Here is a 24,273-nt window from a genome sequence, read left to right as displayed (position 1 = left end):
GTTCCCTCATCTGTAAAATGGGGATTAAGACTGTGAGCCCCACGTGGGACAACCTGATTCCCCTGTGTTTACCCCAGCGCTTAGAACAGTGCTCTGCACATAGTAAGCGCTTAACAAATACCAACATTATTATTATTATTATTAGATTTTAAGCTCAGCGAGGGCAGGAATTATATCTCAAATGTCTTCTGGATAGTATTCAAGTGCCTAGTTTATTACTCTGCAGACACCAAGTATCCAGTAAGGTATTCCACAGTACTTGTTTTGATGTATATATATCCGTAATTCTATTTATTTATATTGCTGCCCATTTGCTGGTTTTGATCTCTGTCTGCCCCACTTCTAGACCATAACCCTGGTGTGGGCAGGGATTGCCTCCCTTTATTGCTGAATTGTACCTTCCAAGCGCTTAGTACAGTGCTCTGCACACGATAAGCGCTCAGTAAATACAACTGAATGAATAAGGTGCGCATCTAGTTCAGGGATCTGCACCTCACAGGTGCTCAGTCAATGCAGCTGTTAGCAGCTGATGCTAACCTCTTCCATCCAGAGCACTGACTAGTATCCCAGGTTGTGGTGTTGGGTTGGGGGAGAGTGAAAAAGGCCCAGATAGAAGAAGATCCTGCTTTCCCCACATTTCTCACCCCAGGAAGCAGTATTTCCTAGTGGAAAAACTATGGACCTGGGAGTGAGAGGATCTGAGAGTCTAATCCCAGCTTGCTGCGTGACTTTGGGCCGATCATTAAGCTTCTCCGTGCCTCAGTCCTTCCCTTCTCCTGCCCCAACTCTCCCATCTTTCCCAGCAGTCTCCTCAACTGTGAAATGGAGATTCTCCATCCTAGTTAGACCAGCAGGCCCGCGTGGGACGGGGACCCTGTCCGACCCGGTTATCATGTGAGAAGAGCGCTCGACGCATAGTGAGCGCTTAAGGAATACCCTGATTCTGATTCTCCCCTTCTGGCAGGTCAGTTCTGGCACGTCTCGGACTTGCACTTGGACCCCACGTACCACCTCACGGACGACCATACCAAAGTGTGTTCTTCGTCCAGGGGCGCCAACGCCTCCAACCCCGGGCCCTTCGGGGACATCCTGTGCGATTCTCCTTATCGCCTCATCTTGTCGGCCTTCAGTTTCATGAATCGCTCGGGCCAGCCGGCCTCCTTCATGATATGGACGGGGTGAGTGATCCCGCCCCGGCGACAATCCGCCGCGCTGCCCGGGCGACGTTTAGCCTGCTTCCCGGACATTCCCAAGCTCTCCTGGGAAATTTAATCGTGGAGAGTTTATCCCTGTTTCCCCTCTAGTGTGCAAGCTCCTTGTGGGCAGGGATTGTGTCTGTTCTATTGTACTCTCTCAGGCGCTTAGTACAGTGTTCTGCACACAATAAGCGCTCAATAAATACCACTAAATGATACTTTTCTAAAGCCCTTGAGGAAATGATATCAAAGAAAGGAGTAGTACTGCGCACAGTCATCAATCAATCGATGGTATTTATTGAGCGCTCACTAAGTGCAGAGCACTGTACCGAGCACTTTGGAGAGTACAATATAATGGAATTAGGGTTCCCTGCCTGTAACGATCTTACAGTCTAGGTGGGGAGACAGTCGCTAAAAAGGATAAGTAAGTAATTTAGAAGCTGCACAGTCTAGTGGGAAGAGCACGGGCTTGGGAGCCAGAGAACCCGGGCTCTAATTCCGGCTTCGCACTTGTCTGCTCGGTTGGGGCTCCTTGGGCAAGTCACTTCACTTCTCTGTCCCTCAGTTATCTCATTTTATAGTTGAGGAAACTGAGGCACAGAGAAGGGACGTGACTTTGAGCCCTATTGGGAATTAAGACCGTGAGCCCTATTGGGACAGGGACTGTGTCTGGGTCTGACCCAATTATCTTGCCTCTACCCCAGGGCTTAGTACAGTGCCTGGCACATAGTAAGCGCTTAACAGATACCACAATTATTATTATTATTACTATTACCATCAAAATTTATAATATGTCATTTAAAGATTTGGACAGAAGCGCTGTGGGGTTGGGAGTGGGACAGATATCAATTGCCCAGGGGTCACAGATCCAAAGTGAGATTGAATAATTGATGGATTGATTGATTGATTGATCGAACGGTGTCCTCCCAGGGACAGCCCTCCCCATGTGCCGGTGCAAGAACTGTCCACCAACACGGTCATCAGCGTCATTGCCAACATGACGGCCACCATCCGGAGCCTCTTTCCTGGCCTACAGGTGTTTCCCGCCTTGGGAAACCATGACTACTGGCCCCAGGTAAGTCAGGCAGCCAGCCAGTTGTATTTATTGAGCGCTTATTGTGTGCAGAGCACTGTACTAAGCACTTGGGAGAGTACACCATAACGATAAACAGACCCATTCCCTGCCCACGACGAGCTTACAGTCGAGAGGGGGAGACAGACATTAATATAAATGAATAAATTCCAGGTGTGGACGGAAATGCTGTGGGGCTGGGATGGTGGGGATGAATAAAGGGACCGAACCAGTGGGACGCAGAAGGGTGTGGGAGAGAGGAAAGGAGGGCTTAGTCAGGGAAGGCCTCTTAGTCTTCACTAAGGCTTTGAAGGTGGGGAGGGTAATTGTCTGTGACACGAGGCGGGAAGACTTTCCAGGCCAGAGGAAGGACGTGGGTGAGAGGTCGGAGGTGAGATGGAGGAGATCGAGGTACGGTGAGAAGGTTGGCATTAGAGGAGCGAAATGTGTGGGCTGGGTTGTAGTAGGAAAGTAGCGAGGTGAGGTAGGAGGGGGCAAGGCGATGGAGAGCTTTAAAGCCGACAGGAAGGAGTTTCTGTCTGATGAGTATTTAATCACGCTACTACTCGTAATAGTGATGCTTGGGAAGCACGTACTACGTGGCGGGCACTATACTAAGCACTGGGATAGATACAAAATAATGAGGTTGGACACAGTCCCTGTCCCACACGGGGCTCCCAATCATATCCCCATTTTACAGATGAGGAAACGGAGGCACAGAGAAGTGACAAGATGGGAGTTGTTAGAGGGCCCAGTGACCCACAGTAGACATCCCCGGCTCGTCCCATTGCTTAGAGTTTGGATCTGGGAGTCGGGAGACTTGGGATCGATATTTTCGGCCCGCGCTGGGACCTTGGGTGAGTCACTTAATCTCTCTGGGTCTCAGTGTCCTCATCCGTAAAATGGGGATCGTCGTACTTGCCCCTCGGGGAGGTAATGGGGGGGAAATGAGATCGCTGATGTGAAAGTCGTTTGTGCAAATAAAAGACTGAACCTGTTCAAGCTGTTGTTACTGTTGTAGTGCTTGTTTTGGAAAAGCCTAGTGAAGGCTGCAGTCGTGAGCATAGGGTAATGCTGTGTCTTCTGAGTCATTAGTTGAATGGAAGATAGCGCGGAGGCGGTTTCGCAAGGTTCCTTTTAAGGTTGGGAGAGGTAGGGAGCAACTTACCGTCTTCTCTATTCTCCCACTCTCTGTCTCCATCTCAGCCATTCGGTCATATTTATTGAGTGCTAACTCTGTGCAGAGCGCTGTACTAAGCACTTGGGAGACTACAGCATAGCAATCGACAGACACATTCCCCGGCCACGATGAGCTCACCGTCTGGAAATTCCCGTCTCCTTTCCCGTGACCTCCTGCCCCACCTGCCCTGCCCTCTGCTAGCCCTCCATGGAGGCTCTGTCTCTGTCTCCACTCGGCCCCATTTCCCGGGGCTCCAGCCGTGGCCAAGAGGTGACGGATTCCACGCCCCGCTTTCCGGAGCTGCACATCTCTAATTTAATTATTTCTATTAACGTCTGTCTCCCCCTCAAGACTGTAAGCTCGTTGTGGACAGGGAATGTGCCCGTTTATTGTTATGCTGTACTCTCCCAAGCGTTTAGTACAGTGCTTTGTACACAGTGAGCACTCGATCAGATCGACTGAATGAACGAATCAACGAGCTGGAGGGGCCGACCCAGGGGGGTGGGCCCCGGGGGGACTTCTGCGGACCACCACGCCCGTTCATAGCCAGGGTCCCCTTCGGCAAGCCTTTCATTCATTCAGTTCATTCAATCGTATTTACTGAGCACTTACTATATGCAGAGCACTGTGTTAAGTGCTGGGAAAGTACAATTCGGCAACGGAGACAATCCCTACCCAACAACAGGCTCACAGTTTACGCAGCCGGTCACCGCTATAGCAGCAGCAGCAGTGGGACAGTCAGTCCTCTGGATGCCCAACTCATTTATTTGGACTTCATCCGAACTACATCCTCTCCCCAGCCTCTTCTGCTGGAGGAGAAAAAGGGGAACCAGAGGCAGCGGGGCCTAGTGGACGGAGCACGGGCCCGGGAGTCAGTAGGACCTGGGTTCTAATCCTAGCCCCGCCACTTATCTGCTCGGAGACCTTGGGCAAGTCACTCTGCTTCTCTGGGCCTTAGTTACCGCAACTGTATAATGGGAATTAAGATGTGAGCCCCATGTGGGACGGGGACTCAGTTGAAACTGATTTGCTTATATCCACCCCAGCGCTTAGTACCTGGCGCATAGTAAGCGCTTAATAAATACGCCTATTATTACGGAACGAGGAAGGGGGTATAGAGGGGAGCAGGAAAGAGCCCATCTAGTTGCAACTTGAATAAACTAGCAGTGCCAACTGCCCTTCTTAAATCCAATCCCTAGCCTGTGAGCTCTCTGTGTGCAGGGCATGTGTTTGATTTATCTCGGATTGGAGTTCCCTTTCACACCCGTCAGCTTCCAGACTGCTTCGCCTGGAAGGTGTCCTAAACCAGCAGAGACCATTTACGAGGCAATGGGTGGGGCGGCTGTGCGCTTGTGTGCTGTGGTGTTCGTGTCCACACATTATATGTCACCTTCATTAAACAGTCGGTTTCTCAAACTACAGCACGCCTTCCATTCATTCCAGCTTAATTTCTGATGAAATCCTCCTTGCCCATCTCAATCTCTGATGAAATCTTCCTTGCCCATCTCAACAGACGGTGCTAGGCCCTTGCTTCCCAATCCACCCACCAGTGGTATTTATTGAGCGTTTTCCGAGTGCAGAGTCATGTAGGAAGCTCCCACGCCCTTTCGGTTTGTCCGCTAGTGATGCTGCTGCTCTAACCGGGGAGCCGATGGCCCTGGGCTGGGGGGGCAGAGCCATCCGCAGAGTCGGCTACGGAGGGCCCCGGTAGGAGCAGCCCAGAGAGCTGTTTATATCTGCTAGCCGCCCAGTGGGAGCCGAGCGGGGATCGACCGGGGACGGAAGGAATGAAAGCCGGTGATGTCGGAGAGCAGAGGGCGAGGCGAGGCTGCTAAAGGCTCATCAGGGACAAAGATCTCAGAGGAATCGATGAAAACCTCCCCTCCTGCTCTCCCATGGCAGAAAATGACCACGCCAAACACCCAGCAGGAACCACTTCACTCTCAGTTTCTGGGCCCGCGGGTAGAAGATCGTGACCCTCTGAATACCGACCCGGTGATTCCGCTGAAAAATCAGCCCAAGGTTTGGATGGTCTTCCCTGAAGTCCTCCCAAAACTACGACTTGGGGGATTTTTTTTTTTTTGATCATATTTATTGAGTATTTACTGTATACGAAACACTGTACTAAGTGCTTTTTTGATCATATTAATTGAGTATTTACTGTATGCAAAGCACTGTACTAAGCGCTTGGGCGAGTACAATAGACTGTGAGCCCATTGTCGGGCAGGGACCGTCTCTATCTGTTGCCGAACTGTACATTCCAAGAGCTTAGTACAGTGCTCTGCACACGGAAGCGCTCAATAAATATGAATGAATGAGTACAATATAACAAAGTTGGTAGATAGGCTCCCTGCCAGCGGTGAATTTACAGTCTAGAGAGGGAGATAGGCATGGATGTAAATAAATCAATTATGGATGTTACAAAAGTGCCGTGGGGTAAGGGTGCTAATCCGAACGCGAGGGTGACGCAGAAGGGAGTGGGAGAAGAGGAAAAGAGGGCTTAGACAGGCAAGGGTCCTTGGAGGAGACGAGCCCTCAGTAAGGCTTTGAAGTGGGAAAGGGTGATTGTCGGATATGAAGAGGGAAGGCAGTCCATTATCCACGCCATTCCCGGGTCAATCCCTTGGTCCATTCAACCCGGACCTTTTTTTTTTAAATTTAAAACCTTTTTGTTAATTATAATTCATAGTAATAATCATTATGTACTTGTTAAGCACTTACTATGTACCCAGCACTGTTCTAAGCACTGGGTTAGAGTTAATCGGGTTGGACACGGTCCCTGTCCCACATGGGACTCGTGGTCTAAGGAGGGGGGAGTAGGATTTAATCCCCATTTTACAGATGAGTAAACTGAGGCACAGAGAATTTCAGTGACTCACCCAACATCACATGGCAGACACATGGAAGAGCCGGGATTAGAACCCAGGTCCTCCGACTCCCAGGCCTGTGGTCTTTCCACTAAGCCTGGCGTTGTTCTAAGTGCTGGGGGAGGTACAAGAGGATCAGGTTGGCCACAGTCCATATAATAAAAATAATAATGATGATCGTATTTGTTAAGCGCTTACTATGTGCGAAGCACTGTTCTAAGCTCTCGGGGTGGGGGATGCAAGGTGATCAGGTTGTCCCACGTGGGGCTCACGGTCTTAATCCCCATTTTACAGATGAGGTAACTGAGGCACAGAGAAGTGAAGTGATCCCACATGGGGTTCTCAGTTTTAGTCCCCATTTTACGGATGAGGTAACCTGAGGCCCAGAGAAGTGAAATGACTTACCCAAGGTCACAGAGCAGGTCCGTGGCGGAACCGGGATCACAACCCATCTCCTCTGCCTCCCAGCCCGTGCTCTTTTCAGTAGGCCCTGGACATCCACCCCCCTGGACATCCACCCTCACGATTAGGGGTCGCCCACCCAATACCCCCAACTCTGTCTCCGGTGACCCAGAATTGATACTTGATCCATGGCTCTAACCAAACCCCTCTGTAAACTGTTGATATGTCCCCCCTTCCCGACTCGATAGGCTGTGTGGCCTAGAGGAAAGAGGATGGGCCTGGGAGTCAGAGAGCCTGGGTTCTAATCCCAGCTCCGCCCCTTGTCTGCTGTGTGACTTTGGGCAAATCACTGCACTTCTCTGTGCCTCAGTTACTTCATCTGTGAGCCCCACATGGGACAGGGCCTGTGTCCAACCTGATTAACTTGTAGCTGGTTATGGGGAGGGAACGTGTCTGCTAATTTTGTTGTATCGTACTCTCCCGGGCTCTTTCTACAGTGCTCTGCAAATATTAGCACTCAATAAATACCGTTGATCGTACTCTCCCGAGCTCTTTCTACGGTGCTCTGCCAATATTAGCACTCAATAAATACCGTTGATTGATCCATCTACCCAGTTCTTAGTACAGTGCCTGGCACACAGCAGGCGCTGAACAAACACCATTTGAAAAAAATTTCCTTGGGAGAACATCTCACACGCTCACCGCCCCCTTAGGGAAGAAGAGAAGCAGCAGTGGTGTCAAAGAGAGAACACGGGCCTGGGAGTCAGAAGGTCATGAGTTCTAATCCAGATTCTGCCACCTTTCTGCTGTGTGACCTCGGGCAAGTCACGTCACTTCTCTGGGCCTCAGCTACCTCATCTGTAATTGAGACTGTGAGCCCCACGCGGGGGCAGGGACTGTGTTCCACCCGACTTGCTTGTATCCGCCCCAGTGCTTAATTCAGTACCCGGTACAGAGTAAGCGCTTAATAGATACCACAATTATTATTAAGGGTCACTCAGTTGCACGTATTGAACACTTACTGGGTGCAGAGTAATAACAACGTTGGTATTTGTTAAGTGCTTACTATGTGCAGAGCACCGTTCTAAGCGCCGGGGGAGAGACAGGGTCATCGGGTTGTCCCACGTGAGGCTCACAGTCTTCATCCGCATTTTACGGATGAGGTCACTGAGGCCCAGAGAAGTGAAGTGACTTGCCCACAGTCACACAGCTGACAAGTGGCAGAGCGGGGATTCGAACCCATGACCTCTGACTCCCGAGCCCATGCTCTTTCCACTGAGCCACGCTGCTTCCGGCAGTGTACTATGCTACGCTGAGTACTCCCACAGAGTACTAGACTGAGTCCAGAGTACTATACTAAGAGAGTACAATAGAACAGGGTTGGTAGACCATTTCCCTGCCCACGAGGAGCTTACCATTTTACAGTCTAGCATTTTCCTTTTGAATCTGCCCCTCACAAGTTTCCACGGACACCCCTCTTTTAGGGAAAAAGGACTTGGGGTACAATCCTGTCTCCTCTCAGCCCGTGTCCTTCCCGGCTGAAGAAGGCCTATCTTTTTTAGCCTGTCTCCCGCTCCCTCCCACAGCAGATTTTGCCGCCATCAATGATGGCAGTGGATCAGGTACCATCCTGTAAGGAGCCTTTAATAATAATAATGTTGGTATTTGTTAAGCGCTTGCTATGTGCACAGCACCGTTCTAAGTGCTGGGGTAGATACAGGGTCATCAGGTTGTCCCACGTGAGGCTCACAGTTAGTCCCCATTTTACAGATGAGGTCACTGAGGCCCAGAGAAGTTATGTGACTCGCCCACAGTCACACAGCTGTCAAGTGGCAGAGCCGGGAGTCGAACCCATGACCTCTGACTCCGAAGCCCAGGCTCTTTCCACTGAGCCACGCCACTTCCCGTGGAAAGGTCACCTCACTCTGGAACTGTGTTTGGACTGTAAGCTCCTGGTGGGCAGGGAGCCTGTCTACCAACTCTGTCATATTGCCCTCTCCCAAGTGCTCAGTACAGAGCTCTGCACACGGCGCTCAATGATTACGATTGATTGATTGACTTTGTCTCTTGGAAAATGACCGGATCGATGAGGTGTTTGGTGCTGATGTGTGATCGCTCCATCAGTTGTATTTATTGAATGCTTACTGGGTGTAGAGTACTGTACTAAGCACTTGGGAGGGTACAATATAAGAGAGTTGGTAGACACATTCCCTGCCCACCAGGAGCTTACAGTCTAGGCAGAGTGTTATTTGGAGTCATTTCTGCTTTGCCTGGGCCATTCCCCTGAGAATTAAGCAAGTACTTGGATCTCAAGAACTTCCCTTTATGTGGAGGAGAACAAGGGTGAAATGCACTTCCTGTAAGTGAAAAGAGCCCCGGGCTTGGGAGTCAGAGGTCATGGGTTCGAATCCCGGCCCCTCCACTTGTCAGCCGTGGGACTTTGGGCAAGTCACTTCACTTCTCTGGGCCTCAGTTACCTCATCTGTAAAATGGAGATGACTGTGAGCCCCATGTGGGACAACCTGATTACCCTGTAGCTACCCCAGCGCTTAGGACAGTGCTCTGCACACAGTAAGTGCTCAACAAATACAATTGAATGAGTGAATAAAATGCTTGGCACATAGTAAGTGCTTAACAAATGCGATTATTATTATTATTCCTAGTGGAAATAGTCCTGCTTTCGATGGGGTCTGGATGAAGTCTAACCTTTCCGGAGAGCAGTAGTGTTTTTGTTTCACAGACATGGGTCCGTTTCCCCTTCCCCCTGGTCCCCCCCACCAAATCTGGATGTCTTAAAGCAGGAGTACCTAATCTGCTCTGGCCCTGTTGATTTTTATTTCCTTAATTTTGGTCGTTGGCAGTTAGGGAGTTACCTGCAACATTCAATCACTCAGCTGAACGAAGAACTCAAAAGGGGTACATTTCCTCAGGGAGATGAGGAGAATCGTCTCCGCTCTCACTTGAGATTCATCATCTCTTTAGAGCGTGGCCTAGTGGATCGAGCACGGGCCTGGAAGTCACAAGGACCTGGGTTCAAATCCCAGCTCTGCCACCTGTCTGCTGTGTGACTTTAGACAAGTCACTTCACTTCTCTGTACCTCATCTGTAAAATGGGGAGTAAAACTGTGAGCCCCATGTGGGACATGGACTGTGTCTGACCCATTTTGCTGGTGTCTATCCCGGTGCTTAATACAGTGCCTGGCACATAGTAAGTGCTTAACAAATACCTCTACTACTCTCTCTTCTTCTTCTCTCTCTCTTCCTTGCACACTAAGGGAATATATTAACCCCGTCTACTAGAACGTAATGACTGGAAGTCATTTTATTTGAAGGGGGTAAAACTTTATGCGGTACATCTGAAGGCACTCTAAAGAGAGCCGTGGGTTGCTTCGAGACTGTGAAAGCATAATTGGCACTTTGCATTTTTATAGTTCTCTCTCTTTTGGTCTTTTGGCTTTTTAGTGGATACAATAAAATCCGGGCTGAAGGGATTCAAGTGAGGATATTGTCAGAGGTGATGCTCATTTAGGTTTCAAATGATGCTCAAAAGAATGGGCGAGTTTTTATGAGAGAGAAGTACATATATATATATATATATATTTATAAATATATATATATATGTATATATTTAGCACTAGGGAAGATCTACAATAATCAGGTTGGGACATTGTCCCTTTCCCACTTGAGCCTCACAGTCTAAGTAAGAGGGAGTAGGATTTAATCCCCATTTACAGACGCGGTAATTTAGGCACAAAAAATGAAGGGATTTGCCCAAGGTCTCACAACAGACTAGTGACAGAACTGGTATTAGAAGCCAGGTCCTCTGATTCCCAGGCCTGAGCTCTTTCCACTAGGCCATGCTTGGGGAAAGGAAGGGAGAAGAGAGAGAGATAGAGGGAGGAGGAGAGGGAGAAAGAGAGGGAGAAGGAGGGAGAGAGAGAGCAAGAAAGATATTAAAACAAGAGAGGATTTGGTTTTTCTTCTCCATCAAACTGGACTCTAAAGAAGGTGTGTTATATTACGTTGTGTTAGGACCAACTGCCTATTTCTACCAGCGAAGTGTACAGTGCCGTAGCCAACTTCTGGAAGCCGTGGCTCTCTGAGGATGCGCTCCGGACCCTGCGCAAAGGTAAGATGGGGACCAGTAATGATGGTATTTGTTAAGCGATTACTATGTGCCCAGCACTGTTCTAAGCACTGAGTTAGCTACCAAGTAATCAGGTTATCTCACACGGGGCTCACAGTCTTAATTCCCATTTTACAGGTGAGGGAACTGAGACACAGAGAAGTGACTTTCCCAAAGCCACACAGCTGACAAGTGGCGGAGCCGGGATTAGAACCCATGACCTCTGACTCCCAAGCCCGGGCTCTTACCAGTAAGCCACGCGGCTGAACTAATGGAATGGGATCCACAGTTCCGCCCAGTTCTGTTTTGTGTAGTCTCCGCCCAGCCGGGTAAGGGCCCTGCTTTCTGGTCCATTGGCCAGCTTCCAGCCAGCTGGAGAGTGACTCGTTGCACGACCAGTTTGTCTTGTAGGGAACGTTTGCCCCTCCTTTCCCTTGCCCCCCGGCTGACTGACGTGGCTGTCGGGGCACGATGAGGTACAGCAAAACCCACTTTGACTGTGAAATTGCAAAGGAAATAGAAGAACAGCAGGGTGGGCTAATGGAAAGAGCACGGGCCCCGGAGTCAGAGGATCTGGGCTCTGATTCCGGCTCTGCTAGTTGCTTGTTCTGCGACCGTGGGCGAATCACTTCTCTGGGCCTCGGTTTCATAAACTGTAAAATGGGGGTTCCATGGTCTGTTCTCCCTCCTACGTAAACTGTGAGCCCCATGAGAGACAGGGGCTGTGGCAGACCTAATGAACTTGTACCTTACCCCCGTGTTTAGAACAGCTTTTGACACACAGTAAGTGCTTAACAAATATTATTTAAAAACAAAAAACGAAACAGAATGAAAAACCAATTAAATTAGCACGCCTTTGAAACATAGGATTGAAGTCACTTTACGCAAAGGTGTCCCAAGAGGCAATTCCCAATTCATCTCCGTCTGCGGGTCACTTATCCCATCGGTTGCTCTTTGACATTTCATTATTAGCCTGCTTTTATTATTGTAATTTGTAGCTACCTTTTTAATTGCTGGTGTATATTTGCAGTTATCTTCAGCTTCTCTCCCCTGTCAGTTTGTAAGCTCCTTCAGGGCAGTGACTGCATTTTTGCTTTTATCGTACGTCTCCCAAGTGTCATATAGAGTATATATATAGTATATAGAGTATATAGAGTAGGAGCCTCAGTGTAGTGTTTTCTACGCAGGAGTCATCCAGTACAGTGGCCTGAGTAGTTAGTAAGTGTCTAGGGATTGTATTTTGGAATAATAAGAATTGCGGTATTTGTTAAGCACTGGGAAGGAGCGTGGCTTAGTGGAAAGAGCCCCGGCTTGAACGTCAGAGGTAGTGGGTTCTAATCTCGGCTCTGTCGCTTATCAGCTGTGTGACTTTGAGCAAGTCACTTAACTTCTCTGTGCCTCAGTTACCTCATCTGTGAAATGGGGATTTAGTCGGTGAACTCTATGCGGTACAACCTGATTACCTTGTATCTACCCCAGTGCTTAAAACAGTGCTTGGCACATGGTAAGCGCTGACCAACCACCATTATTATTATTATTATTATTATTAAGCACTTACTATGTACCCAGCACTGTACTAATCGCTGGGGCAGATACAAGTTAATTGGGTCCCACACGGGGCTCAAAGTCTAAGTAGGAGGGAGAACAGGTATCGAATCCCCACTTTGCAGGCAAGGTAACTGAGGCCCAGAGAAGTGAAGCGACTTGCCCAAGATCACACAGCAGACCAGTAGTGGAGGAGCCAGGTTTGGAACCCAGGTCCTCTGACTCCCAGGCCCGTGTTCTTTCCACTAGGCCAAGCTGCTTTTCACTATCCTTCTCCAGGAGGCCTTCCCAGACTGAGCCCTCCCTTTCCCTCTGCTCCTTCTCCCCTCCCCATCGCCCCGACTCCCTCCCTCTGCTCTACCCTCTTCCCCTCCCCACAGCACTTGCGTATATTTGTACTTATTTATTGCTCTATTTATTTTAGTAATGATATGCATTTATCTATGGTTCCGTTTATCTCTTTTGATGGTAGTGATGCCTGTCTACTTGTTTTGTTTTGTTGTCTGTCTCCCCCTTCTAGACCGTGAGCCCGTCGTTGGGTAGGGATTGTCTCTATCTGTTGCTGAATTGTACTTTCCAAGCGCTTAGTACAGTGCTCTGCGCACAGTAAGCGCTCAATAAATACGATTGAATGAATGAATGAACTATCTACAGTAGATGCTTTGTGAGTAGTCGGTGCGTTTGAGAATGCTCTTTGCACAGATAATATCCGTAGACAGTAAGCCTTGTGCATACGATGTGCTCTATAGAGGGTTAGTACTAGTACCCGAAGCACTTATTTGAGCGCCCACTTGGCGTGGTACATTGTGCTAGGAGTTTGAAAAGAACAGAATAATGAAGTGATATATGTTCCAAACCCACTAGGCAAGACACGGCACGGCCTAGTGGAAAAAGCCCAGGCCTGGAAGTCAGGGTATCTAGGTTCTATTTCCAACACCACCATTTGTCTGCAGTGTGACCTTGGGCAAGTCACATAACTTGAGAAGCAGCGTGGCGCAGTGGAAAGAGCACGGGCTTTGGAGTCAGGGCTCATGAGTTCGAATCCCAGCTCTGCCACTTGTCAGCTGTGTGACTGTGGGCAAGTCACTTATCTTCTCTGTGCCTCAGTTCCCTCATCTGTAAAATGGGGATTAAGACTGTGAGCCCCACGTGGGACGACCTGATTCCCCTGTGTCTACCCCGGCGCTTAGAACGGTGCTCTGCACATAGTGAGCGCTTAACAAATACCAACATTATTATTATTATTAACTTCTCAGTGCCTCAGTCACCTCATCTGCAAAGTGGGGTTTAAGTCTGTGAGCCCAGTAATAATCATAATAATGGTATTTGTTAAACACTTGCTTTGTGCCAAGCACTCTATTGCCCTGGGGTGGATACAAGCCGATCGGCTGGACACAGTCCCTGTCCCACGTGGGGCTCACAGTCTTAATAATAATAATAATGATAATAATAATGTTGGTGTTTGTTAAGTGCTTACTATGTGTAGAGCACTGTTCTAAACACTGGAATAGATACAGGGTAATCAGGTGGTCCCACGCGAGGTTCACAGTTAATCCCCATTTTACAGATGAGGTAAATGAGGCACAGAGAAGTGAGGTGACTTGCCCACAGTCACACAGCTGACAAGTGGCAAAGCTGGGATTCGAACCCATGACCTCTGACTCCCAAGCCCGGGCTCTTTCCCCCGAGCCACGCTGTTTCTCTGCTTAATCCCTATTTTTTACAGATGAGGTAACTGAGGCCCAGAGCAGAGAAGTGACTTGCCCAAGGACACCCAGCAGACAAGTGGCGGAGCCAGGATCAGAACCCAGATCCTTCCGACTCCCAGGCTCATACTCTCATTCATTCATTCAATAGTATTTATTGAGCGCTTACTATGTGCAGAGCACTGTACTAAGCGCTTGGAATGAACAAGTCGGCAACAGATAGAGACGGTCCCTGCCCTTTGACGGGCTCACGGTCTAATCGGGGGAGACGGACAGACGAGAACGATGGCAATAAATCAAGGGGAAGAACATCTCGAAAAACAATGGCGACTAAATAGAATCAAGGCGATGTACATTTCATTAACAAAATAAATAGGGTAATGAAAATATATGCAGTTGAGCGGACGAGTACGGTGCTGAGGGGACGGGAAGGGAGAGGGGGTCAGTAGGCCATACTGCTTCTCTATGACCCTGTCCCTTTGAGGGACAGGGACTGTGGCCAAACGGATTATCTTGCATCTACCCCAGTGCTTAGTACAGTGCCTGACACATAGTATGCACTTAACAAATACCATAAAAGAAAGGAGTTTATATGCTACTGGAGGAAATAAACATATAAATATCAAGAACTAGAGAGGTCAAAAATAAATGAAGTAAACATATGGCCGTGAGCTCTAAGGAGGGTATAAATACATTTACAAAGGGCTAGAGGGGGCTGAAAGGATGATATGGCTCATGGGGCTGGGAAATTCATTCATTCAGTAGTGTTTATTGAGCGCTTACTATGTACAGAGCACTCTACTAAGCGCTTGGAATGTACAACTGGGGAAGGTTTGTTGGAGGAGGGAGTGGGATTTTAGGAAGGCTTTGATCCACCTGAGGCGGGGAGGAAGGGAATCCCAAGCCAGGCCAGGGAAGCAGCATGAGGGACAAGGATGGAGGAGCGACAGTTGAGAGGAAGGTACAGCTAGACGTTGAGAAGGAGCATGGCCTATGGAAAGGGCCTGGGACTCAGAAGCCTGGGTTCTAATCCTGCTCTGCCACTTGTCTGCTGTGTGACCTTAGGCAAGTCACTTCACTTCTCTGGGCCTCAGTTCTCCTGTTCTCCCTCCTACTTAGACTGTGAGCCCCATGCGAGACAGGGACTTTGTTCAGCCTAATAAACTTGCATCTACCCCAGGGTTTAGAATGGCATTTGGCACATAGTAAGCATTTAACAAATATCATAAAAAGGTTTGTCTTGGGAAGGACAAAGAGAACGGGTTAGGAGAAGTGGAAGAAGAAAAGTAGCATGGTATAATGGGAAGATCACAGGGCTGGGACTGAAGGGACCTGGGTTCTAATCCCTGCTCTGCCAATTGCTTGCTGGATGACCTTGGGCAAGCCACTTTACTTCTCTGTGCCTCAGTTCTACCATTCTCCCTCCTACTTAGACGGTGAGCCTCATGAGGGACAGGGACCGTGTCCGACCTCATTAACTCGTACCTAAACCCGGTGCTTAGAACAGCGTTTGACAAATAGTTATCATTTAAATACCATTTTTTAAAAAAGAGAGAGGAGAAAGGAAGGCAGCAGTCCTGTCCTGCCACTAAGTATATACTTAATGGCTACTGATGATGATGAGGATGGTGGTGACGCCGATCATGATGAAAGAAGTTTGGTTTGTAGAGCAGTTAATCTGAATGCGTGAGGAGACTGTAAAAGGTGCTGCCAGGCAATTGATCGGTAGTATTTATTGAGCGCTTACTGTGTGCAGAGCACTCTACTAAGCACTTGGGAGAGTACGGTATTATAACAGATACACTCCCTGCCCATAACGAGCTAAAAGTTTAGAGGGGAAGACAGGCACAGTATTGATTTCTCAATTCGGTTTCCATTTTGGCAGGGGTGGAAGTTTATTAAACTGAGTGTGTATTTCCATTATTGAGACATGTAAGTTTACTGTGGGCAGGGAATGTGTCTGTTTAATCGTCATATTGTATTCTGCCAGGCGCATAATACAATGTGCTGTACACAGTGAGCGCTCGACAAATACGACTGACGATTCGCCCCAGAAAGAGACCGCATAACATCTCGTTATGGTTTTAGGAAGTGAGGAGTACTGCGAATTGGCTGATTCTGTTTGGCGGTTTGGTAATTCATGCTTTCCTGGCATTGAGGGGGAAGCAGAGAGCAGCGCACATCTCCTTTCCCAGAAAAGCACCTCCCTCTCCCAAACTCAAAGACCTTCTCATCACCCCTCTAGGCAATACGATATTTGAGCTTGGCATTCGGCAGCTCTTTTCTTAAACCCCGGGTTCATCTTAGAGCACCACAGCCTGAAGGGATGGGGCCAAGTTGGAGGGCATTCAGAAGAGAGCAAGGAAGATGTCTAAAGGGTAGAAAAATAACTCCTTTCCCAACCACACCATCCTCCCCAGCCACCTCACCATTCGTCAGTCACTCGTCTCGACTATTTGCTGTGTACAGAGCACTGCCGGGGGAGTGCAATAGAGTTATCCGCTTGAGGGCTATTTATTCTCTCCCCTTTTAGTCATATCTATTCCCTCAACTACCATTTGTCATTTCATTCTCTCTCTTTTTTTTAATGGCATTTGTTAAGCGCTTACTATGTGCCAGGTACCGTACTGAGCACTGGGGTTGATAATGAGAATGGCACTTGTTAAGCGCTTACTATTTTCTAAGCACTGGGGTAGATACAAGCTAATCAGGCTGGACAAATCCCTGTCCCACATCGGGTTCACACCCTTAATCTCCGTTTTTTTACAGACGAGGTAACTGAGGCCCAAGGTCACACAGCAGTGCGTGGCGGAGCCAGGATCAGAACTCAGGATCTTTTGACTCCCAGGCCCCTGCTGTATCCACTAAATCACGTAGATCCAAGCCAATCAGATTGGACACAGTCCCTGTCCCACGTGGGGCTCACAGTCTTAATCCCCGTTGTACAGCTGAATGAACTGAGGCCTAGAGAGGTTAATTGACTTGCCCAAGGTCACACAGCAGATGAGTGCTGGACGTTTCTTATTTCGCACTGTTTCCTAAGCCTCTAATCTAGCCTGATACATTGTATCCCATACATTGCTCTGCACACCAAAGGTACTCAGGACATATTGTGAGACAGATTTTAAAGTCTGAATTCTCTGCCATCCCTTGGTCCTCCAGATGTTTGTTGGAATTTGCTTTTCCAGGTGGCTTCTACTCACAGACCCTTCCGTCCAACCTCAGCCTTCACCCCCTCCGGATAATCAGTTTAAATACGAATCTATACTACAGTCCCAATGCTGTGACCCTGAACTTGACCGACCCGGCTCACCAATTTGAGTGGCTGGAGGAGACGTTACAAGGCTCCCGGCAGAAGAAGGAAAAGGTAAGATTGTGTCTCCGTGGCTCCAGAGGGGTTTATCGTGACGTCAAGGAGCGCGTTCACGAATACTCCACGCTGTCCACACGGCAGGTGGGAGGGAGAGAGGGGTGTAGTCTTGCGTTTTGCTGCTGGCAGGGATGTCTTGAAAATCTTTCCCGCAGCTCACTGTGGGCAGGGATGTGTCCGTTTATTGTTATATTGTACTGTCCCATGCGCTTAGGACGGCTTTGCAAATAGTAAGCACTCAATAAAATGACTGACTGAATGAATGAATATACTATGATCAAGTAAATCAATCATCAGTGGTATTTATTGAGTACTTACTATGTGGAAAATACTTTACAGGACACCTGGGAGAGTAAGGTATAACAGAGTTGGTAAGAATGTTCCCTGCCCTTGAGTTTACAGTGTAGAATGGACATTGATATAAATGAATAAGTAAAAAAAAAAGACCACCCCACTCGGTTAACCTTAGTGCCCAACTTGAAATCGTTGAGAAGCAGTGTGGCCTAATGGATAGAGCACAGGCCTGGAAGTCAGATTCTAATCCTGGCTCTGCCACTTGTCTGCTTTGTGACCTTGGGCGAGTCTCTTCACTCCTCTGGGCTGTGAAATGAGGATTAAGACTGTGAGCCCCATGTGGGCAAGGGACTGAATCCAGCCTGATTACGTTGTATCTACCCCAGCGCTTAGAACAGTGCCTGATGCATAGTAAGTGTAAGCAAACACTTCTCACTCTTGGCTTCAGAGCTGTCCATCCCCTTGCCCCCTCCTACCTCACCTCCCTTCTCTCCTTCTCCAGCCCAGCCCCCACACTCCGCTCCTCTGCCTCCACTAACCTTCTCACTGGGCCTCGTTCTTACTGTTCCCCCGTCGACCCCTGGCCCACGTCCCTCCCACTGACCCCTGGAATGCCCTCCCTCCTCACATCCGCCAAACTAACTCTCTTCCCCTACTGAGAGCTCACCTCCTCCAGGAGGCCTTCCCAGACTGAGCCCTCCCTTTCCCTCTGCTCTTCCCCCCTCCCCACTCCACAGCACCTGTGTATATATGTATAATTATTATTCTATTTCTTTTATTAATGATGTGTATATATCTATAATTCTATTCACTTATATTGATACTATTGATGCCTATTCACTTGTTTTGATGTCTGTCTCCCCACTTCTAGACTTGTGAGCCCATTGTCGGGTGGGGATTGTCTCTATCTGTTGCCGAATTGTACTTTCCAAGCGCTTAGTACAGTGCTCTGCACACAGTAAGCACTCAATGCATACGATTGAATGAATGAAATACTTTATGAATTATCGTTATTTTGTAGATTTGTATTTTCTCCACACCGAGCAGAGAGCCTGGGGAACCCCAAAGAGCGCCGTTTTAATTCCTTCTCAGTTAGCACCCGGCTCCAGCCAGAAGCAGGTGGGAGGAAATGTTCAGCCGTCCTCACTTGCCATTTGTACCCGCAGGTGTACGTAATAGCTCACGTCCCGGTGGGCTATCTCCCGTACGTAAGCAACACCACGGCCATGAGGGAGTATTACAACGAACGACTGGTGTCCACGTTCCGCAAATACAGCGATGTCATTTTGGGACAGTTCTATGGCCACACCCACCGGGATAGCCTCATGGTCCTGGCGGACGATCAAGGTAGCGGGCGGGGGGAAGAAAAACGCTTGTCTGGTCGTGCCTTTTTTTACTTTTCTTTTCCTAATGGTATTTGTTAAGCGCTTACGATTTTTTCCCGGCGCTGTACTAACTGCTGGGTAGATACAAGGTAATCAGGTTAATAATAACGATGGTATTTGTTAAGCCCTTACTCTGTGTCACCCCTAATCCTCTCATCCGTGACCCCTCGCTCACGCTCTTCCCCACTTTTTTTAATGGTATTTGTTAAGCACTTACTATATGCCAGGTCTAGTATTTAAGCGCGGGGGGGAGATAGATCTATTTGCTCTTCCCCCATATCCCCAGCCCACAGCACTTATGTTTGTGTATATATATTCTATTTATAAATATTGTCGTCTTATGCTGTCGGGTCGTTTCCCACCCACAGCGATACCACGGACACATCTCTCCCCAGAACGCCCCGCTCTCCATCTGCATTCGTTCTGGTAGTGGATCCATACAATTTTCTTGATAAAAATCTGGAAGTGGTTTACCACTGTCACTTGCCACATGGTAAACTTGAGTCTGCCCGCGACTCTCTCCCATGCCGCCGCTGCCCAGCACGGGTGAGTTTCGACTTATAGCAGATTGCCTTCCACTCGCTAGCCATGGCCCAATCTGAGTAATGGAATAGACCTCTGCTTGACTCTCCCTTCCATAGCCGAGACTGGTATAGAGTACTGGAAATTCTCCGGGTGTGACCCTGAGAAGGATATTTATATATATTAATACATATATAGAATTCTATTTATTGATATTGATACCTGTTTATTTATATTGATGTCCATCTCCCCCGCTCTAGACTGTGAATCCATTGTGGGCAGGGATTGTCTCTCTTTATTTCTGTATTGTACTTTTCAAGCGCTCTGTACAGTGGTCTGCACATAGTGAGTTCTCAATAAACGCGATTGAGTGAATGAATGAATACAAGCTAATCAGGTTGGACCCAGTCCCTGGCCCACATGGGGCTCACAGTCTTAATCTCCATTTCGCAGAGAAGGTCACCGAGGCACACATAATTAAAGTGAGTTGCCCGAGGCCACCCAGCAGACAAGTGGCTGAGTTGGGATTAGACTGCAGGTCCTTCCGACTCCCAGGCTTGTGATCTGTCCACTAAACCATGCTGCTCCATGTCTCACATGCAGCTCACCCTCTTAATCCCCATTTTACAGTTGAGGGAACTGAGACATTGAGAAGTGAGGTGACGGGCCCAGGGTCGTACAGCAGACGAGTGGAGGAGCCGAGATTAGAACCCAAGTCCTCCGACTCCCAGGCCGGTGCTCTGTCCATTAGGCCACAGTGTTTCTCAGGTAGGGCGGAGTGGAAGCCCTCACCATCCGTCATCCAGCCAATCCGGGGTCATCGCTCCCTCTATGGCGTGGACACAGGTCGACTCTCTATTGAGAGCTCCCAACTCCCCAGAGAAATGGCTTCACTTTAGCAGGTCTAGGCCTGTGTCCTCTCAATCAACTCAGCAAAAGCCCTCAGAGCCCCTGCAGATCTAAATTCACATTCTATTAGTGGTTCTGCGACACTCACCTTCCCGTTTGGCGGTGGTGTTGCCGACAGCTGCTTCCCTGGATACATTTGCCCTCCATGAACTCCTTTTTAATAATAATAGTAAGAATAATAATGGTATTTGTTAAGCACTAACTATGTGTCAAGAGTGATACTAAGCGCTGGGGTGGATACAAGTAAATTGGGTTGGACACAGTCCCTGTCCCACGTGGGCTCACAGTCTTAATGTGCATTTTACAGATGAGGTAACTGAGGCCCGGAGAAGTGAAGTAAGTGAAGTAACTTGCCCAAATTCACACAGCAGATGTGTGGCAGAGCCGGGATTAGAACCCATGACCTTCCGAGTCCCAGCCCTTGTCTCTATCCATTATGTCACGCTGCTTCTCTATTTCTATTCCTGTCTCTTTTTCAATATAAAGCCCTTTTTAGAGCTGTCATTTAAATGTCTCTTTAAAACCAATTACCCTCAATCAATCAGCAGTATTCATTGAGTCCCTGGGTTTTTTTTAATGCTATTTGTTAAATTAATATATGTCAAGCCCTGTTCTAAGCGCTAGGATAGATACAAATCAGTCGGGTCTGACACAATCCCTGTTTCACATGGTCTCACAGTCTAAGGAGGAGGGAGAACAGGTATTGAATCCAGTTTTACCATCGAGGAAGCTGAGGCACAGAGAATGTAAGTGATTTTCCCCAGGTCACACAGCAGGCAAGAAGCAGAACTGGGATTAGAACCCACATCCTCTGACTCTCAGTCTTGTGCTATTTCCACTGGGCCTCGCTGCTTCTCTTGTGTGCGGGGTTCTGGCAGATTTGAAGAGGAGGGAGTTCCAGGCAGGGAACGGAGAGTGAGCTAGGACAAGGAGGAGGGAGCGTTTGGGAGAGAGATATCGAGGGATCCGGAGAGTAGCGTGTGAAGAGAACTGATGTGTGAGATCCCCAAGTGCTTAGAACAGTTCTCTACCCAGAGGAAGTGCTCAATAAATGCGATGGATTGATTGACTGAGATGGACAGAACCATCAAGTCGGTGATCGGGAGTTTTAGCTCGATGAGGAGAGAAGTTGGGCGATGATAAAGACTTCTGAGTAATGAGGAGATGGGGCTTTTGAGAAGTGAAGCAACGAGCCAAGCAACAGTTGGGTGTAATGATCTGGGCAGTATTATTATTATTACTTTTATTATTATTATACTTGTTAGGCACTTGCCATGTGCCAAGCACTGTTCTAAGTGCTGGGAGGGATACAAGTTAATCAGGTTGGATGCAGTCCCTGTCCCACATGGCACTCACACTCTTAACCCCCATTTTCCAGATGAAGTAACTGAGGCCCAGAGAAGTGAAACGACTTGCCCCAGGTTGCACAGCGGACAGGTGGCGGAGCCGGGATTAGAACCTAGGTCCTCCTTCTGATCCCCAAACTCGTACTGTAACCACTAAGCCCTATTGTGGGGTGTAGAGGGCGGAGGACAGATTCTGGAGACTGTGGGGAGAAGTGAAGAGGCTGTTGCCCTCTTCTAGTTATGAGCTGACAAAATCTTGCACGAGACCGGAAGCTGTTGGAGCAGAACGAGGAAGTGTTTGGGGGAAGAACCAGCAGGATTTAGCAATTAGTAAAATGGGAGGAGCTGAGAGGCGGTGAATTTCACTCTAGCTGGGCCTAGGACAGTGGGCCTAGGACAACACTATCCCTTCGATCCCAACTGTTTTTTCAATGGTAGTTGTTAAGCACTTAGTACACGCCAGGCCCTGTGCTAAGCACTGGGGTAGATACAGGCTAATCAGTATGGATGCAGTCCATGTCCCATGCGGGGCTCACAGTCTTTAATCCCTACTGAGTGCTCACCTCCTCCAGGAATCCTGCCCAGACTGACCCCCCTTTTCCTCTGCTCCTCCTCCCCTCCCCATCACTCCGACCCCCTCCCTCTGCCCTACCCCCTTCCCCGCCCCACAGCACTTGTGTATATTAGTACATATTTATTATTCTATTCATTTTATTAATGATGTGTATATATCTGTAATTCTAATTATTTTGACGGTAGTGATGCCTGTCTACTTGTTTCGTTTTGTTGTCCGTCTCCCCGTTCTAGACCGTAAACCCGTTGCTGGGTAGGGATTGTCACTATCTGTTGCCGAAGTGTAATTTCCAAGCACTTAGTACGGTGCTCTGCGCACAGTAAGCGCTCAATAAATACGATTGAATGAATGAATGAATATTCATAGATGAAGTAAGTGAAGCACAGAGAAGTGAACTGACTTGTCCAAGGTCATACAGCAGACAAGTGACAGGTGGAATTAGAATCCGGGTCCTTCTGACTTCCAGGCCGTGCCCTATCCACTAGGGAACATGCTGCTTCTCTAATCGTTTGGCTAGATCTGAACAAAGAGGTCGGCATGTCTGTTTAGACAAGAGTTCTCTTTGTCATTTCTTCTGTTTCTGATTAACGTTAACAGTTTCCCAAGGGCCATTTACCAGTCCAGTTAATCCTGGCTTCAGTGACCTGGCCATTTTTCTTCCCACTGGGGAGAAACTAGGGGACAAAGTCCTCTGGTATCTTTTCTTCAGTCCATCTCCTCGGTGGCTGAATCTTGTCCTACTGGGCTTTAATTAGCTCTTGTCAGTCCAAAGTCTTTCCTTGCTCAGCAAACAGGTCTACAGTCAGAAGTGTGGCATCAGGAAAATTCTCATTTTCAAGGAAGAAGTTTCAGGTTTCAGCTATTTCTGGTGAAACTCAATCAGTAAGCGGCAAGTGAGATGATCTGGTTCTTCTCAAGCCAAAATGATTTGCCCACCCTATTCTCTTCCTGGCCACTCTTCCAGATCTTTCACTTGTTTCATCTTGGTTTAGTTCTGGTGGAAAAATAAAAGAATTTTCCCCCTCCTTTTCACCTAAATTCTTGCTGTAGTGTGTCTATATGTTCAGTGACTCCCAGGCTCTCCAGTCGCTAATAACGGGAAGCTATTGGAAAGTGACCTATTACTCTGGCATTGTTCAGGTAGGAACTCGCAAGCTAGAAGTAATGAGGTCTAGTGGAAAATGGTCTAGGAGCCAGGGGACTTGGGTTCTAATCCCAGCTCCACCTTTTGCTATGCTGCGTGGCCTCGGGTAACTTCTCTATGGTTCGGTTTCCTCGTCTGTAAAATGGGGATTCGGTATCTGTTCTCCTGCTCCCCTAGTCTGTGAGCACCTTGTGATACAGAAACCGTGTCTGAACTGATGATCTCATATCTACCCCACTACTTAGTATAGTGTTTGGAAAATAGTAAGTGCTTAACAAGTATTATAATTGTTATTAATATCAATGTTAAGCTAGGACCAAAGCCCTGTGTGATGTTTAAAAACAGATTGTGGCTGCGTGAAGACAAGAGGTACATGATCAAGACTCTTGATCAAATACTTGAACAAGTACTCATCAAGTTCTTTTGTCCATATCTGTAATTTATTTATTTACTTGTATTAATGTCTGTTTCCCTCTCTAGAATGTAAACTCGTTGTGGGCAGAGAATGGATCTGTTGTTATATTGTAGTCGCCCAAGCACTTAGTACATTACTTTGCAGTAATAATATTGATGGCATTTGTTAGACGCTTACTATGTGCCAGGCACTGTACTAAGTGCTGGGGTAGATAGAAGCT

At 48.1% G+C, this 24,273-nt stretch overlaps 1 protein-coding gene across 1 annotated transcript in view; it reads left to right on the top strand.

Moving 5' to 3' along the window:
* The window catches only part of SMPDL3A (sphingomyelin phosphodiesterase acid like 3A), a gene marked incomplete at its 5' end in the record, with an annotated part of 37,751 nt that overhangs the window by 10,229 nt on the left and 3,249 nt on the right, over nt 1-24,273 (top strand). Inside the window, 5 exons of the mRNA XM_029046429.1 lie at nt 965-1,178; nt 2,127-2,271; nt 10,750-10,846; nt 17,283-17,461; nt 18,925-19,105. Coding sequence (XP_028902262.1) covers nt 965-1,178; nt 2,127-2,271; nt 10,750-10,846; nt 17,283-17,461; nt 18,925-19,105 — 816 coding nt within the window. The remainder of the gene's footprint in view (nt 1-964; nt 1,179-2,126; nt 2,272-10,749; nt 10,847-17,282; nt 17,462-18,924; nt 19,106-24,273) is intronic.

Source organism: Ornithorhynchus anatinus, chromosome 2 (genome assembly GCF_004115215.2).
Source record: "Ornithorhynchus anatinus isolate Pmale09 chromosome 2, mOrnAna1.pri.v4, whole genome shotgun sequence".
NCBI classification, from domain to species: Eukaryota; Metazoa; Chordata; class Mammalia; order Monotremata; family Ornithorhynchidae; genus Ornithorhynchus; species Ornithorhynchus anatinus.
Note: the sequence above shows the minus strand (reverse complement) of the source record. Positions and strands in the feature narration are given on the sequence as shown.